We start from the raw sequence: 17,440 nt of genomic DNA on the forward strand, positions 1-17,440 counted from the left end.
TTCTACCTTCTAACCCCCAAATGGCAGCACTAAACTGCCAGCAATACCCTATAAGATCATTAGGCTCATATGTGCCTACAACATCCAAAAAAGCATTTTATTCTTAATCTGTGTTATTGTCACTTGTTCTAACACAAAGCAAAAGTGTAACTTAATGCAAGATTTGTGAAGAGGGCTGGACTGACACCAAGGAGCACTGAACAGTACAAACATGGGTAAGGGCACTATCAGATTGTCCAAACACTCCACTAGCATATCCCAAGTGCCAAGAAAATGCCTTCTGAGCTGAGGGGAGAATGAATTTTCCACGCTCATTCTGCCATTGGCCTCTCTACAGAGAATATAAAGTCTGCTAATGATAGGCTGTGTCGCCCATTATCAATTCTCCCCAGTCATCCAGTTCTTACACATATTTTAATGTGGTTTGCTCAGTGCAACACAGGAGCAGCGGGAATCCTTGAGGTCCAGGAAAAGCATCTGATTTAGAAACACCAGCAGCCAGTCTTTAGAAATTATGATTTTCTACACCTTTGTAACATAGAGGCACTTGTTAGCTGCTCACTTGACCTCCTTTCTATGACCTGTCTCCTTTTGCTGTGGAAACAATAATCTATAGTTTCTACACTTAGCAAAAATCTGAACAATTGGTAGATTATTTCAACAGAAGAACACCTTTTTCTTAGCATTTAAATGGCCATCCATATGCCTTTCATTGAAGTGGGGGAAAGCGTGTGCATGAAATGCAGGAATGCAAAGGCAAAGAACGTGGCATGGAGTTTTAGACACTTCCATTGGGATCTACTGCAATAATGTAAGCAACTAAGCTTGGAAATAACTAACAAAATTAGGAGGAGAGTTATTCCCATTTAGACACACAACTCTGGTTTCTATTATAGTCAATGACAGTCATAAGCTTATGTTTGAAGAATGAAAGACAACAAATAAGAATAAAAGACAACACCTTTGCAATGACCAGGCTGTTCTGACTTTTGAAATGTCAAGTGCATGACTTCGGCATTTAGCTCAGAGAACAGATCCAATGGCAGTAACTCACATAATATTGTTCACAACAATGAAAGCTGACCTGTTCCCATGAAAGAAACTGAAGGACACCACACCTCTGAAATGTCAATTCTCCTGTTCAGTAATGCGGTATCATTTCTTCTCCAAATCTGATGTTCAGATATTGGCCAACAATGGCATTTGGCTTTTAGAAAGGGGTTGCAGAACAACCGCATACCAACAAAGCTATGCTGTTAATGTGCCGCTTTGTCTGATGTCTGAAAGCTGTGATATCCTGGAGAGATTTCCACCAAACACCCCACAATTAGACTTAATCACCCACAACGCAACAAAATGTTCTATGACACTGTTGTCTTGTAACTAATCTTTATAAATTTAGCTCATCTTTGCACACTAAGAGCTTGTGCCTCTCACAAAGACAACATTCTCAGTGGAGCCCGAGATGAGAACCGCGCACAATGCTCCACACATCGGAAGGGCAAGAGAGCTCAGAGTACGAGTCTGTTTATTGAAGGCTGAACTTCAGTTGCAGGATTTACTCATTCCCAATAGAATAACCACTAAGGAAATAAGAAAGAGAGCTTTGCAAAAAGAAAGAGTGCAGAATCAGGCCCAAAGCACAGTTTGAATCCTACCACACTGACAGATCAAATACTTGCCTTTAATTCATAGTGGATTTGATCTGTAAATTTGTAAAACCCCCAAAAACTAAATATGAGCTGACTTGCTGAGTTAAACAGGAGCAGTTGTTGCTTATGTCCCCTAGCAATGCTGTATGGTACTTTACATTGTTTGAAGACTAAAAAGCATGCACTGTACAAGGGAGGTTAAAGGACTTCTGATCTGCATCCTTTTGACACTCCCCAAAAAGCATTTCAAAGGTCAAACAGCCCTTGGACACAACTGGAAGATTTTGATGTGCACGTGAAGCTACTGAAGCTTCTGGCTGAACTCCCATGCTAACACAAAAAGGAAAAGACAACACACATACATTATCTTCTACGAATGCATCAAAATGTGACTGATGCTGTCAGAGGAATTCACTAAGAAAAACTTTCAGATTTAACGTAACTGTGAACACAATTTTTACTTCCCATCACTCACAGGGCATAATCTTAAACCAGAGTCCAGTCTCATCGCGCTGTTTGGCATTATCTGATAATGGTCTTCAGCATTTCCATCTCCTTCAACCAGTTACTAGCCACACTCCTGAGGTTCTTCCCTAAAGATTACAGATCAAACAAGCTCCACCAAAGTGGAGCTAAAATCCCTTTGTGCATCTCACCTTTTACTCTGAATATCAGGCTTTAGAGTCCCCAATACTCTGAAATTCCACTGTTGTTATTCCTAAATATATATTTACAAGCAAAATAAAGAAATTGTACAAGAAGAGTACTGCCTTTGATCTCTGGGCAACAAGAAGCTGCTGCAAGTGCTACTAATAAATATTAATGCTTCTGAAACCCATACTGGTGTAGTACGGTATTCCTTTCACAATGCCTGGCAAAACCACATGCCCAGAGATGAATAAAGACAGTTAAAAACTGGCAATGAACTGCCATGATGATTGCTGCCAGGGAGATGTAACATCTTACAAACACGGTATCACCATAAGATCATATAATGCCACATGGAGCACTCTCTCATTTCAAGCAGCTGTATGTTATACAACAGGACAAGCTCATTTTCATACCTTCTAGTTTTCCTTCATGTGATACTACAACAAGGGGCTTGGTGAAGGTTTTCTTGTTGTGCATCATGGCCAAGATCATATCCACATTGAGAGAGGTGCAAGCTTCATCGGGAGGAATGCACTGCAAGTGGAAGAAGCAGCGTGTGAGGTCAGAAAGAGTCACCCATTGCCAGCTCCACACTTGCCTCATCATCAGTTTTATCCTATATTCTTTATCAAAAAAAGAGGAGAACCTCTAAACAACCCCATATAAGATACTGGCAAAGGTAATTCTTAGCTATGCATCAGGATGCAACCTTTGCCTTCATTAAGTATCCTCTAACCTTTATGAGAGTGTTACTACTGAACTTAAAAGGTAGTAATTATTTTATGATAAATGTGTTTTTTAAAAATCTGGTAGCCAAAACTGTAGCACCCAACACATGTTGATTACCATTGAAAAGTCATCTTTAGAAAACCCAAACAGAACGTTTTAAGGGGAATCTGCATAAACCTCAAAGTAAAAACAAGTTCCAAATTCTTAGAACACCTTCTTTAACAACTAATTTACAGCCATTTCCACTAGTTATAAAGCGAAATTTGGCAGTTCTCTTTTGTAACAGCCAGACTGCAATATTATCTGGTATTTTGCATGTCTTTGGAAATTAAAGGTAACATTGTTTGTGCTTTGGATTCTGGGAAGCAAAGATAAATCTGAACCACTTGTATAATAAAAAGCAATTTCTATTTATCCCATGTAACCATCTAATGCAATTTAAATCATGCAGTCAAAATGCTTAGCATCACAACTCTTATCTATTACTTGATCCTAGAGATAACATGTTCATAACATCAATGCCATAGAAAAATGTTTATTCACTTCAAAGTTCAGATGACAAAAACATCTCTTATTTTCACCTAAATCAGAAACTTAAGACTTCAATAGATTACTGACCTTTGGCAGTCCTTGAGTATCTTTATCTTTGTTGGTACACAAAGTCAACTCACAGTGAAGAAAGAGCAGTGAGATGTTGAATATTGGTTTAAAAACAAAGCTAAACCTCTTTTTGTCCTTCTGTGCATATGGTATCAGAAAGTTCACCTTCTCAGTGCTGTAGAATTTAACAGATTCATCTTTAGGACAAATGTTTTCTATAATGGTGTAGTCAGACATTCTATCGGGATTTGAGAACGGGGAAACGAAGCATGTTTGAATGGCAAAGCCCAAGGATCTGTCAGCTTTAGTCACAGACACCTGCATTAAAGACAGGCAGCGAGATGTCAGAAATTGCATTTTCAGTTCACATTTCATTAATATTTTCAACAATTTTTCAAGCAGTTTTCCAGTGCCACTTCCAATCTGGACTATTTTGAAGGCTACATGTTAAGGGTAGGCTGTCAAACTGCGAGACAGAAAAGTTGTGGTTTCAAAACCAGCAGCTGTTTAACAGCACAACCGTGCCTAAATACAGCAATCCCTTATCTTTCCGAAAGCAGATGAAAAACCCAGTCTGGATCAGACACGTAGTTAATGCCTGCAACTGCCACCTGAGATGGCTCTGCTTCCCTTAGACATACAGGCTGTAAGAGAGCTGTATGGAAATCAATTACTAATTCCAGGTCTTTGTATCCGTTTGAAACATTAATGAAAAAGGGCAAAAAAAGAAAAAGGGAAAAAAAAGAAAGGCAACAGACACAGCAGAGATCCCACCCCCAGCCAGGAGAGGAATGCAGAGGCAGAGAGGAGGTCATGGTCTGACATGTGGGTGGCATTCCTGGACTCAGGGGGCAGGGGAGCCTCCTAAAGGATCCTTTCAGTTTCTTGTAAGTCTGAAATTCATATTCCTTTATGAAAAATGACTGCAAGCTTCCAGGACACTGATGTTGTTCAGCTGGGCTGGAATGCAGGCAAAAAATGCTACAGAATAATGAGGGGAAAAATTTAAATGGAATTTGTAACAAATGAAGCATGTTGCTCTCAATAAACAACAGAAGTGTTGTGCCTCAACCATTAACACTGCCTGATGAAAACAGTTACACAAGAAAGGATCTTCTTCTTAGAAGAAATGTGCTTTATGTGTACTTAATCCTTATGTGCTGCATGTATATTTAAAGAAGAGCCTGCCAAAGTTTCCTGTGGTCTGTACAGAAATTTTTGGATGCTATGAGTTGTGCAGTGAATAAAGGCATTTTTTCTCTCCCTGTTGTGAGCAGCAATCAAATTAGAGATGAAGGGATGTGCTGAAGCATCTAAGCAAGAAAGACCATCTTCTAAAATGAACAGAAATAAAGACTGATGAACACAAGTGAAGCCATAGATACTGACAGTTAAACAAGCTAATGGTGTAAACTAGTATAAATGAGATTATGTCAAAGACAGGCATGCTACACTATCACGAAACACCATCAGGTAAATAAAAGGAGGAATGATACCTCAAGGAAAGAGGAGAACTGAGGACAAAGTGAGGCCAAAATATGACAAGAAAATGACAGTAGAGAACAAAGATGAATTAAAAAAGCCAAAAGATCCAAATACAAAGAAACATTTCTAGCAGAGAAGCAAAAGGGAGCTATAGAGTTCTTACAGGTTGTGACCTAAGCAATCTATTGACCGAAAAAATTATACATATTAATAACAAAAACAAAACAGAAACAGAAATAAAAGAATTAGAAGTCTGTGTCAGCTAAAAATGGAACCACAGAAGTTCAAAACTGATACAGGTTTTCCACTGTGCAAGAAGGAGAAGCCGGGAAAATAAAGGCTTCTGCCAGGACAGGTGACGAAGAAATCAGAACATCTGTCTGAATCAACAGCTCCAGAACCAGACAAATCCAGAGGGCCTGCAGCCAGGGGGATTCATCCCAGATTGCTGAAGGAAGCGGCTGGTTTTGTCCCAGTTAAAAAAAACCCATATTCTGAACTGAGCACAACACGTTCTTATTGCTTCAACTGCCTTAAGTATTCTGATTGGGTAGAGAACCAGGAGGAGACACAACACACTGAAACAAGGATGAAAACTGAACCAATGTCAAATGGGCAACTACACTTGTGCAACAAAGGCTCCCAAAGAGGGACTACCTTGGGCAAGGGAAACATGGCACAGCACTGCTGCTGGCAATATCCTCATTTTCCTGGCCTTATGAGCCCAAAATACTGACTGCATTGGTTTGAAGCTCCCCAGCCATATTACCCAATGACATGAACTCTAAAGTCTTCATCAGCAAATGCCAGTTTAGAAGAAATGCTCAGAGAACACCTTGATGTTCTGCATGGAAAAGCAGATATGGCAAGAATGACCAATTTACCTTGTAGTTAAATTCATCCAGTTTGCAGGAATCCCTTGGTTTTGACCCAAAAAACATTGTCCTGCTTCCTACCTCACAATTTCTGTTCTCTGCAGCCACGAAAGCACCTGCCTGTCTGCCTAAAGCAACTTCACGAGACCTTTCAACTGACAGGAACAGATATGGCTCAGTTGCATGGCCTTGCAAACTGTTTCCATTGGTTTGAAAGCCTTTTTCAGTTTGTTACCTCTACATATACTGGCCCATTCTCAGCAATAGAGAAGAGTCCTTGGGAGGGAGCAAGGAACAGATCTGTTCTGTACAGCTCCATGTTGAAGGTCACATTGGCGATGTGTGGTTCAGGAGGCCAGAACATGCCTCTGTCATCCTCTGGCTGGCGCAGCGTGCAATTAAACTGAAATCAAACAAACCAACACAATAGCATCCTGAGTCAGGGGTGGTAGCTGAATAAGGACAAATTTGGAGTGTACAATACAGTGCAAATCTTCAATAGGGTCACAAGCAATAGCAGTGAGAAGAAATGTTTTAACAGACAGATTAATTGCTACACAATTAATGTGATTTTTTGTGAAGTGCCTCGTACAATAGGCACTTCTCTAGGGTAAGGTGCAAACCCAAGAGGGACATACCGCTATTTCAGGCCAGCTTGAGAAAGTAACATCTCCTTCATCAGCATCCCCCGGAAATCCATTATCACCTGATTCCATATCGTCATCATCAAAGCCACTGCTTTCAGCTGGTGATGACAGCTGAATGACAATCTGCACAAAAGGTATTGCAAATGCATAAAATTAGGTGATAATTCAGCACTCTCTCTTCATGGTTATTATGTCCTTCTCTCTTCAGAACAATGCAAAGGCCAGAAGTGCATCAGCTAAGCAGATGGTGAAAAGCACGTCTTAAACAGCCTTGTGCCGAGCATGTAAGATATGTCGGGTTTATTTAGAGAATGTCCCTTAGTTATTTTCCATAATTCAGAGCCAGCAAAGACACCAGCCTGGGTGCTAGTGTCTGAATGAGCAGCCTAGCATTTCCATTCTATTTCTGGTATTCCTATAACCAACACTGAAAAAAGAAATGGCTTTCTAAAGTGACTTTTTTTGCAACTTAGTTTTCCTTAACGCACTCATGGAAAATCACTGCAAGTGTTCGGGTCATTAAAGGATTTTCTCTTCTGTCACTTGCACAGCTTTTTCAGAGATGTACACCCAAAACCACCACGTCCCTTTCTTCATTTTTCCTTCATTTTTTTCTCTGAATTGCTACTGAATCCCCCTCCCTTTTTTTCCTCCTTTGCACACTTCTCCATTTCTTCACCTGACAATTCCTGTTTATGCTTTCCAGTGCTCTGCGCTCTGCTGCTGTAAGCCCTGCAGCGCCTCAGCTAGCCCCTTCCCTTCCAGAACTCCATCTTCGTTTTCTTGGTCATTGAGCACCTGCTCAGAAGTGACATATACACTCCTTGAGACTCCACTGCATGGTGCTTATTTTTCAGGAGAAATGCTCCCAAATTCTGAAAGATACCATACATGTTTTGGAGTGTCACTGAGTAGCCAAGATTATTAAAAGAAGTGATGGAGAAAGGAGAGGAGGCAAATATCCATTTTAGTTTGGCCGTAATACAGAGACAATGACAGTATTTAGCTCTAGACCTGTCCTATTCTGTAGTTCAGAGATCTTTCTATCTGCAGTCTTGGTTTCAGACTGTTTCTAAAGTTAGGTGCTACAGACTTGCCAGTACAGAACGGTTTTAACCAGGCAAGGTCAGATCAGATTGCCTTAGCTGTGTTTGGGTTGGACCATCATTTGCTGAGGTTAATTCTATGTCCTGGAAAGCTCAGCATGAGAAACGTGTCATTACTTTCTAACCCAGATTAGTTGCACTGTACTCAAGCTCATAAGCTGAGTCAGTCTGGAAGCAGTTGCTAAGAACCTAACTGGGCTCCTTAGCATCATCACTCATCCAGAGCACTCAAGAATTCCTTCATCATGTACATCAACTGATAGGAAATATTAATCCAATTTATAAGAGAAGCATGCAAAAATAATGTCTTCTCCTTTTTCACATGCAATTTGGGAAGAAAAAATTTCACTTGATGAAATAATTATGAATAATTCATATGAATTAAATGGTATTGTTTTGTGAAATGACAAAACTTCATTCCTATTCCTCCTTACAGCTATGTAGTACTGTTATGTACAGGTACATCAAAGCTGCATAGGAAAACCTGGTGCAACTTCCCCGAGACTGGTACAGATGGTCCCCAAAGTGCAGCCATCCAGTTTTGTAACAGCATTTAACTCCAACTCCTCCTTTTTCCTTTGGAATACTATCCAACCACAGGAGCACACTGAATGCGCAGCCTTCATACCTCCTTGAATACAGGGACTGTGACTACAACCAGGTTTGAGCTAGACAGGAAAAGTTCCGGATGCATCCCTTTTGCTAAGACCAAAGCTAACTACAATGGCTTCCTTGTCCTTGTACCACTATGATGTGCAGTGCAGGAGGCTCTTCTTTGTAAAATACTCACAGAGTTAAAATAAACAATCTTGTTCAAGATATGTGCTGTCCGAGTCCCACATTTGTTCAGCAAAGACTCCAAAATGAAATGGGTACCATTCATCCTGGCTTTGCAAGAGTGATCCAACAGCGAGAGTTCTGTCCTTGTGTAGCCATTAGCCTGAAACAAAGGTGCTTTGTAAGTGGCTGAAACACAATTGTGTTAGGCTCTTGCTTAAAGTGCAGCTCAGACTACTGTTCATGACTGCTAATAGGAGGAAGTGAAGTTCATTGTACTGACATTCAGGGAAGGTCACTCTCAAAATGCTGTTGTACATGACAGACAGGGAATAAATGTAAAACAGAACAAAGAAAACAACAGGTTCATTATTAATCTGCTGATTAATAATGCTGACTCTGTTTGGTCTGAAATGAGCTAAAAATGCTGTCTGTGTCAGGCTCATTTCCACAATGGCCACAAGCAACCTGTCAGCTGGTAGATGGTAAAGACAGATCTATTCAGGTCTCATGCAGCTATCAAAAGCAGCTTCTTCGTACTACAGAAATTAGAAACAGACTGATGGTTGAATACAGTCATTTTGTGACAAACCAACCCTTCAAAGCTTTAATCAGAAAATCCCTCTACGAACTACCTGATTGTTGGGAAGAGGAAACATCACTTGAGTTACAACTATACTATAGTTTCCTCATCAAACTGTTTTTTGGGAGGTTGGCTCGTGATGGGTATAGACCTTAGATTGTTTGGGGTTTTTTTCCTATCAAAATACAAATAAAATGGTCTGCCCAGAAAAGCTTTCCCAAATTTGAGAAAAAGAGATCACACCAACCTGCAGAGAGTCTTTTTCTACAGCTACTGTCATGACTTTGTCATCACACTTTATTGACAGGGCCACATCAGCACTGCCCTGAACCTCTTCAGGTTCTTTATGTTTTGAGAGGGAATGCTCAAAGTCATGATTTATTAATGTATCCACTGAATCCCTGGATGGGAAGATTCCTTCCCCTACTGTGTCATGTCTTCCTCTGTTAATGTGAAAAGGAAAAGTCAGGCCATCACTTAATGCAGGATTCTTTGGGGCAGGCAGTGGGTTAGCACCCAGCAATTCTGTCAGCTCTGGAGGAAGGGAATGATCCTCTTCATCGTTCATCTCTTCTAAAAAAACAAAAAAGAAGGAAAAAGAAAAAAGAACACTAAGTTATTAGATATTTTTCCTAAAAGTATTCAGAACTAATCATTTTCATACAAAAAAAGAAGAAAAAGTAAATATTATTCAGAAAGGAAGCTCCTGAAGGGCACCCAAAGCAGAATCTCTGCACTTTCCAGGTATCTAGCCACAGTTCCTCCTCTAAGGGTTTAGTTGTTACTGTGGCATCTAATCCTGGTATATTTAGTACCTCCTAGAAACCTGCCTCACTAGGATCTGACACTAAACTTTGAGGAGTGGGCCTATTATCTACAAAAGGCAACCACAGAGGTAAAAGGAACATCCCATTCAGCAAATATTCTATTTTAGTGCTGCTGCAATAGCCTAAGTGTAAATCATTGCAGGAACTTCATCACACATTCAGTCACTCCACAGTTGTGGAACTACATACATAACCAAAGTGAAGTTAAACAAGGCTTAACTTTATGCTGAGTAAATGAGAACACTATCTGCTGGCTTACACACATAACTGCTCAGGACAGAAGTCTCAACACCCGTCCCAAGCAGGTAATTATCTGTAACCCATGAGAGTGCAAATGATTACTGTGAACATCAGCTTTATGAAACCAGCTAAGCAATACTTCTAGTGGTTGAAATTCAGAACTAGTGAAAGAGCAGATGCAGCTCCACTAGCTTCAATGGACACAGATATTTTTACATCAGCAATGACTTTGGCCAAATAACTGATTTAAGGGTTGTATTTATTCAATTTGCTCAGACTTTTATCGTAAGCCAGTTCTGTCTGAGAGCAATTTAAAAGTTTATTTAATTGTCTCAAGGAAACACTATGCTCACACTTTTGGGAAAAAATATTAAAGAATCAAAGCTGGATTTATTAACTAACAAGATATTCAGCTGCTGAAGTTCATTCCAGTGAAGGCTGAGCATGGTCAGCTATAACAGCTTGTGAGCTGGATAAACTAGAACCATTTAATTCCACCAAAATTTCAGGAAATAACACAATTTGCCTGGATTTTTCTCATCAAAAAACCACAGATCATTTATTTTAACCAGAATTCATAGATACTCCCAACACCAACTTTCTTGATGATGAGCAATGAGAGTAGTGCAACCCTCGACAACAACTGAGAAAGCACCTTTCAAATCATCATATTCCTGGAAATACAAGATATGTATTCTCTATATGCTAAAAGCACCTTTCAGGCATACCTGTATCTTCAAGTTGCAGATGAAATCTGTTAGCAACAGGGGCTTTTGTGTAGGAAGTAACTGGGCTATAGTTATGCTCATAAGCCCACTTGATCAAACTCTCATGCGACGAGGGAATATCAGGTATTACCGATTTACTCATGCTCATGGATCGTTCTGTTTCCTTTCCAAAACCAATACTATTTGATGTCTGCAAAGAAAAACTTGGTTTATGATTTACCATGTAAGCATAATTAAAACGGAACAGCAAGACTGACTGAACATGGGTTTTTACTCTGTTTTACTCTATTAAGTAACAGCAAACTGAGAACACCTGGGAAATAAACCAAACTCTGTCACCTTAGGCACAGAACCGCTGCACACATGGAGACAAGCCCCCACCCCCAGTCCCTCCCCAGCCTCTGCCTGGAGTACAATAAATCACAGTAGTTCAGAACTGTTAATCCCTCATGAGACAAAGGCATATTTACAGCTGTATTTTCTTCAAAACCGAGTTGAGCTGACTTCTGAGGTGAGGGGAACTCAAGATGACAACTGATTCTTTCAAATGCCCCCTTCATTTCTTTGAGGAGAGCATTACTTAAGCTACACATGGGAAAACCTTTGTTCAAATAAGCATTACTGAAAAAGGCAAAACATAGCATGCGCATGAAGTAGAGCTGATACCAGCTAATGCTTTTAAGTCAGCTGGCACCGAGGATAGTCTGTGCCTCTCTGAATGAGCTTCATGCTGTGTGCCTCCTGCAAAATGTTGAGTATGTTAAACAGGACTGAATTCAACCCTTAATAGAGCAATAAGTGAAAGCATACACATTTATGCAAGGCCAAACTGCTTCAAAAGACAACAATAACACACTTTCGGCACAATAGAATTTAACATTTCATTAGCAATGTAAGTTTTGCACAAATACATTGATACAATGAACTCACAAATGCACTTGCTGAGCTCTTAGTTTTGTAATTAAACCCTTAAAAATAATGGCTCGTCAGAGGTGGCCATGGAATGGAGATGAGCCACACAACCAGTTCCCTTTCATTTTACTGTAAAAGTTCTGCAAAACCTCAAATTTTCTAGTACAAATGGGCAAGTCAAAGGAACATAAGAGCATCTCTAGCTGTTAAGAGGGACACTCACTGATATTACACTTTCACCTGCTTTTAAGAGCTTGGCATCTCAGACATGTATTCACACAAAGCTAAATACATATCTAGTTTCATATTCACATTACTATTGTGCCTATAACAATCACATCAACAACTACAGAACAAGGTGAGCAGACACACAGCAGGAAAGGCACGACGACCCACTTGTCAAGGGTTTCTGCAATGTGATTGAATTGCACTTTCTACATGCAGATGATACCACTGAATGCTCTACAACACCTTCGTTTCTATGCCTGACTACCTCCATCACATATGCTGCATTTTTTTAAATCCCCATTGGTTTCCCTCAATGTGAGCCAATCTTAATTCTCTTCCACTCTAGAACATCAAAAGATGGACTGCACTAATCTCTTTTGCCCAGATTGCTTTTATTCAGTGGTAGTATGGACCTGCTACCCAGCATCACTGAGCTCAGCTGCACGTCTTTGCCTGACCTCAGAAATAGAGCTTTTGAAGAAGGTAGTGAATAAAGCTCCTAGAGAGTCCTGATGGAATGGCACGGCACAGTTTTCCTTTGGCTCCCTCCCTCGTTTCTTCCTAATGACCCAGTTCTGCATCCTTTAAACGCTTACAGCTTCACAACTGAAGTTAAAGGGAATTTTAGGTGCAGACTGTTTGGCTTGAAGATACTGCTACCAGTACAGTTATCAATGACCAGCAAAGGCCACTGAAGATAAGAAACAGAAAGAAAGCAATAAGTATCCTAATTTTAGTGCCTTACTACTGTTTTGGATCAAAAAAAATCTCTTATTCTTCAACAGATACTAATCTGGATATGATTTATCACACATTTTCGCATTACCACACGGCTTTGACTGGTTGGAATTATTATGCTACCCCAACTTTGCTGGACCTCCCTCTCTGCTTTCCTTCTCTTTTTTGTCATGAGGAGACAGCTGAATAAACATGATCTCAGAATTTTACTGTCCTAATTGGCACCTGACCATCTCATTGGCTTGTTTTTACCTCCCCACTCCATGCTGAGCCTCCAAACATTCAGTCCTGCATTGCCACAATGAAACAAAACCAAGCACAAGGGCTTGCAGGAATAGATGTAGCGAAGTGCCTTCACTTGCCTGCTCTGACAACACCTTCACCAGCAGTGGGTGAAACCAGGCAATGAGAGCCACCTTCTAACCTACTGAGACCATTTCAGGAACTAGTGGGCAGTTGTTCTCCTGTAAAGAAGAGTCCCTCCAAGCTTCTGAAACCCTCATGGGTTTGTTCTGCGCATTTCACCTCTCTCACTCTTTGCCTCTCAACACACTTATATTTTCTTTCTGCAATCTCATGTCTCTGCCCACAGTTTTGTAAAGGGACACCGAATCCAAAGCCATGTGAATGGCAGAGAGTCTACAAGCACAGGAATACACAAGCACTGCACGGGGGTTGATGGAAGGACAGGCTGCACACAGGAGTTGCACACACAGCCTGGGAGGAAAGCATTGCACAGATATTACATGCAATTACTTTACCTAAACTATTCCCTTTTTACTTGATTTTGTGTCCATCCTCTTTCAGAGTTTCAACAAACACAGCAAGCTGGGAGATGAGTCAGATGACCCAAAAAGTCTTTTTCATTTTGTCTGTGAACTTAGACCTTAATAACTCATGGTCCTGAGTTTGAGGCAGCTTAGCACTAACCTTTCCCTCTCAGTTTGCCAATCCCCTCAAGACAATTCTGATTAGTACTGAGGGCAAGAAGTTAGGAAAATTGAAGTGCATGGAACTGCTTCAACTAATAAAAAGAACACTGTGAAACATTACCTAATTGTTCAGTAATGTTATTATGCATTGTCTAAACTTGGGCTTGGAAAGGCCTTCAGCTTCATAAAGATACGAAGAGATCCTAAATGCTGGATGTACAGGCTTTTTAATGACATGGGGGTGTCTAGTTCTCTCCCACACCCCCTCTAAATGAAGGCGTACAAACACACATTCAGAAAATGAAGCATCTATATAAATGAAGCACTATAGCAAATGAAGCAGTATGGCAGTTACAAATCCTAACATAAATATACAGTATTTTATATACTGACATTTCCATATATAGTATTCCTTTCTCTTTTTCTTAATCTAAATAAAATGTTATGTTATGATATGAAATATGGTACTTTGGCTATCTCCAAGCATGAAGGGAACTGATGCACAATTTTCTATCCTGTGAAATTAGACTCAGGAACAGGCCTATTTAGGACCTACAGAATGACCAGAACATCCTTTCCTGCCCATTTGATAAAGATGTATCAGAGATCAAAAGGGAATTTCATCATCCACCCCAAATAATTTTTCCATTCCATTTTCTGAGCACCATCATAATTTATTTCCTTTTATTTCCTTCACTCTCAAAATCTAGCATGAAATCCTGCCTACCAATCTGTCCTCTTAGAAGATTTAGACCAAGCAGCCTTCAGATCCTGTCAGAATTGCCCTTGCACACATGAAAAGGAGAAAGGTACTAAGCAAAGTAAAATTCTTGTTAATAGAGATAGCTGGAGTTTGAAGATGCATCCAGGTTACTGCAAAGCTTAATCAGGAGGCTGCCCAGTAGTCCTGAGCAAACATTCAGCTCAACTGCACAATATGCTCCTAACTGATCACTTAAGACAGAAATAGGTCACACATTTATAGGCTGCAAGATCAGTCCAATTGTATTTACTTGCTTATTTCAAAGCAAGGGGAAGTACACTTTCTTAGTAGAAATGGTGTTGAGCCACAAAGCCTGTAGCAAAAATCATTCTGCATCAGAACCTCCAGTTATGTGTAAGTATAGTTTCAGAAGTTTAGCTTTAGAGATCCTGGGTTTATGCTTTTTAAAACTTCTTAGTTGCGGTCTGAGGAGAGGTGAGGTCAGTTTGAACAAACATGGCTGGGGTCAGAAGTAGTGGGGAAGAGGGCTGGAGACTACTGGAGCCACAAGTGGAAGGAGTAAAAATATCTTCACTTCCAAAGGGATGTGGGTATGTGCCGTGTATCTAGGATTATCCATTCTGCACTCACATGCATCTTTCCAACTTCTGAGGTGAACCTGCGCATCCACTCACCAAAGTAACAGCAGAAGAACATCCAACTCAGTGTTGAGGGTACTTCAGCAGAGGCCAAAAAGACGCAGACCCTAAATCCTTGCATTTTAACCACCTGGCTTCTGCGATGTGCTGGTCAGTTTAATAGCCCATATATTAGGTTAATAGGGAAAAAAAGCCCAGAGTTTCTGATTTTACTTCTTGAAATACAGTTAAAAAAGCAGATAAGAGAGAAACCACTCAGAAATCTATGTGATCTAGCACTGTATCACATTTAAATGGATTCTATACTGTTGCAAAAAATGAAATTCTATACAGTTGCAAAAAATGAAGGTGTCTTAACTTACAATCACTTCCAGCTTTCCTTGGACATCATGCGACTTGATAACCCAATTGACAGACTTTTTACACTTGAGGATAAGTACGACATCTCTGACAAGTTTGGCGCCTGGTTGAGATGGTTTAATGTCAACGATTATATCCACCTGGAAAGCACTGTATGTGGAAAATAGGGAGAAAGTCAGACCAGAATGCCAGAAATTTTCAGCTATCAACCTTCTTCCAATCCATCATGTTTCCACTGTCTGGCCAGCTGATTAAAATGCTGGAGATTATCCCAGGCAACACAACATGTGCAAAACAGATTGTTACTCCACATATGCTGAAATGATTTTGCATAACAATAGAAATAAAATATTTTTTAGATAAATCATATATTTTTGTCTCTTGTTTACAAGAAGTGTGCTACTCATTTCAGCTATTAGTTAGAGCAGCTTAGTTATGTGACTAGCAGTTTGCTTTAGAAAGTAAATATTGTTTTCTTATGTCGCTGTGACAGTGCCTAAATAAAGCTGTTCTAGTTTCCTCTGGCTATAACTATATTAAAGCTATAATTATATTAAAGCTCAAAATAATACCTTAAAAAAAAGAGACAAGTTAAACAGGTTAATACGAAAAAATGCACAAATACTATACTGGGGAGTGTCTCTGCCTAGGCAGTTAAATTGTGGAAATTACTTTGCTTAGGATCTTGCATGTGTTGAGGAATTAAGATGTATATTCAGTTTCCAATGCTTCTGGATATATACTTTCTTTAAAACGAAAAGAAAAGCAGATGTCCAGCCTACTGCTTGCTGGAAAATAGATGAATATTATCCAGATTTTCAAGACCTCAGTAAAATAAGTAAAGCAAAGGGGTTTGTACCCATCAATAATATCTTGTCGTGCAAAGTATTAGTTCAACAGAAAAACCTTTACTTCCAGATCGTCTTATGGGGCCATATGTCACAAGAACGTGCTCATCCCTAAGTAAGATACTTAGCGTATCTTGGGACCTTCATTTCACCCCCTGCAGCTTTACACATGCCCAGCTCAGCTTCTGTATGTTTCTTTCTGGATATAAACTTTGCAAAAATAGCTGTGGATAACAGATAAATCTAAGAACGAAGCAAGAAGAATTTATTACTTTTTTTTTTTTTTATTTTTAATAACAAAACATTTAAGTATTTTGCAGTGTTATCATCTGAAAAACAAATTCCTATTGTACTACCAGCCAAAGCCAAAAGCCCAGAGGACTTGGAGACAGGGCTGTCATTGCGTAACACCGCAAGGGACTGCTGATGTTGATGCTGAAGAGCAGCTGTGTTCAGAATGGGGCTGCAACTCAGGCCACTCAGAGGCAGATCATTTGGGTTTACCTCCACTTCTGCTACACCTCAGCACTTTCTTACTCTCCCAAAGCTGCTAGGCAAGAATATTCCCAGGCTCCGGGTTCACCATCTTGCAATGAGATAGTTACCCTTCTTGCAAAGACCCTTCCTCCCGCCTCTATCTCCCTGTATGAATGCCTCATCAGGGAATGGATGTGACCAAATGTAGCTACATGAGGAGTACAATTAGGCAGTGCTGGATACCCAGTGTCTGCAGTACACGGACCGGATTTCAATTCTACCTGATCTGTGAGGAAATTGTATTTTTCTTCTTGCATACAGAGAGCTAAGTCATTGTCCCTAACCACTGCTTACAAACCTTTTTGGAGAGTGAACCACTGTCAACCCTTAACATTTCTTGCAATAAACACTATCCATTAAACTCAACTGGAAACCTGACAGAAAATACTGTTATGATTCTGCAGACAAACAACGGAACAATTATGGACCACAGGTCACTTGTGACCTCTGGACCACTGGTTGGGAGCCACTGCCCCAGGCCTTGCTGCCAGTCACCCCTACCTGTGACAGGTCAAGGTTACTTTTCTCTCACATCCTCATACAGTGATCCCATCTTAAACCCTGTCAGATGCTGCCCTCATTCATCTTATTCTTGGAATAATTTGATTGATTGGGCAAGAAGA

General features: G+C 40.1%; 1 protein-coding gene across 4 annotated transcripts in view; it reads right to left on the bottom strand.

The window, feature by feature from the left end:
• TGFBR3 (transforming growth factor beta receptor 3) overlaps positions 1-17,440 on the bottom strand; it is a 120,164-nt gene that overhangs the window by 13,525 nt on the left and 89,199 nt on the right. For 3 of the 4 annotated variants that reach the window (XM_030494307.2, XM_030494304.1, XM_030494305.1), the window contains exons 7-14: positions 15,435-15,582; positions 10,901-11,090; positions 9,353-9,678; positions 8,536-8,685; positions 6,631-6,762; positions 6,228-6,395; positions 3,651-3,950; positions 2,717-2,837 (exon numbers count right to left, since the gene is read on the bottom strand). In XM_030494307.2, the coding sequence (XP_030350167.1) occupies positions 2,717-2,837; positions 3,651-3,950; positions 6,228-6,395; positions 6,631-6,762; positions 8,536-8,685; positions 9,353-9,678; positions 10,901-11,090; positions 15,435-15,582 (1,535 nt within the window). The remainder of the gene's footprint in view (positions 1-2,716; positions 2,838-3,650; positions 3,951-6,227; positions 6,396-6,630; positions 6,763-8,535; positions 8,686-9,352; positions 9,679-10,900; positions 11,091-15,434; positions 15,583-17,440) is intronic. The other variant, XM_030494306.1, reaches the window with a different exon arrangement.

The sequence above is a fragment of the Strigops habroptila genome, chromosome 8 (genome assembly GCF_004027225.2).
Source record: "Strigops habroptila isolate Jane chromosome 8, bStrHab1.2.pri, whole genome shotgun sequence".
Lineage (NCBI taxonomy): Eukaryota > Metazoa > Chordata > Aves > Psittaciformes > Psittacidae > Strigops > Strigops habroptila.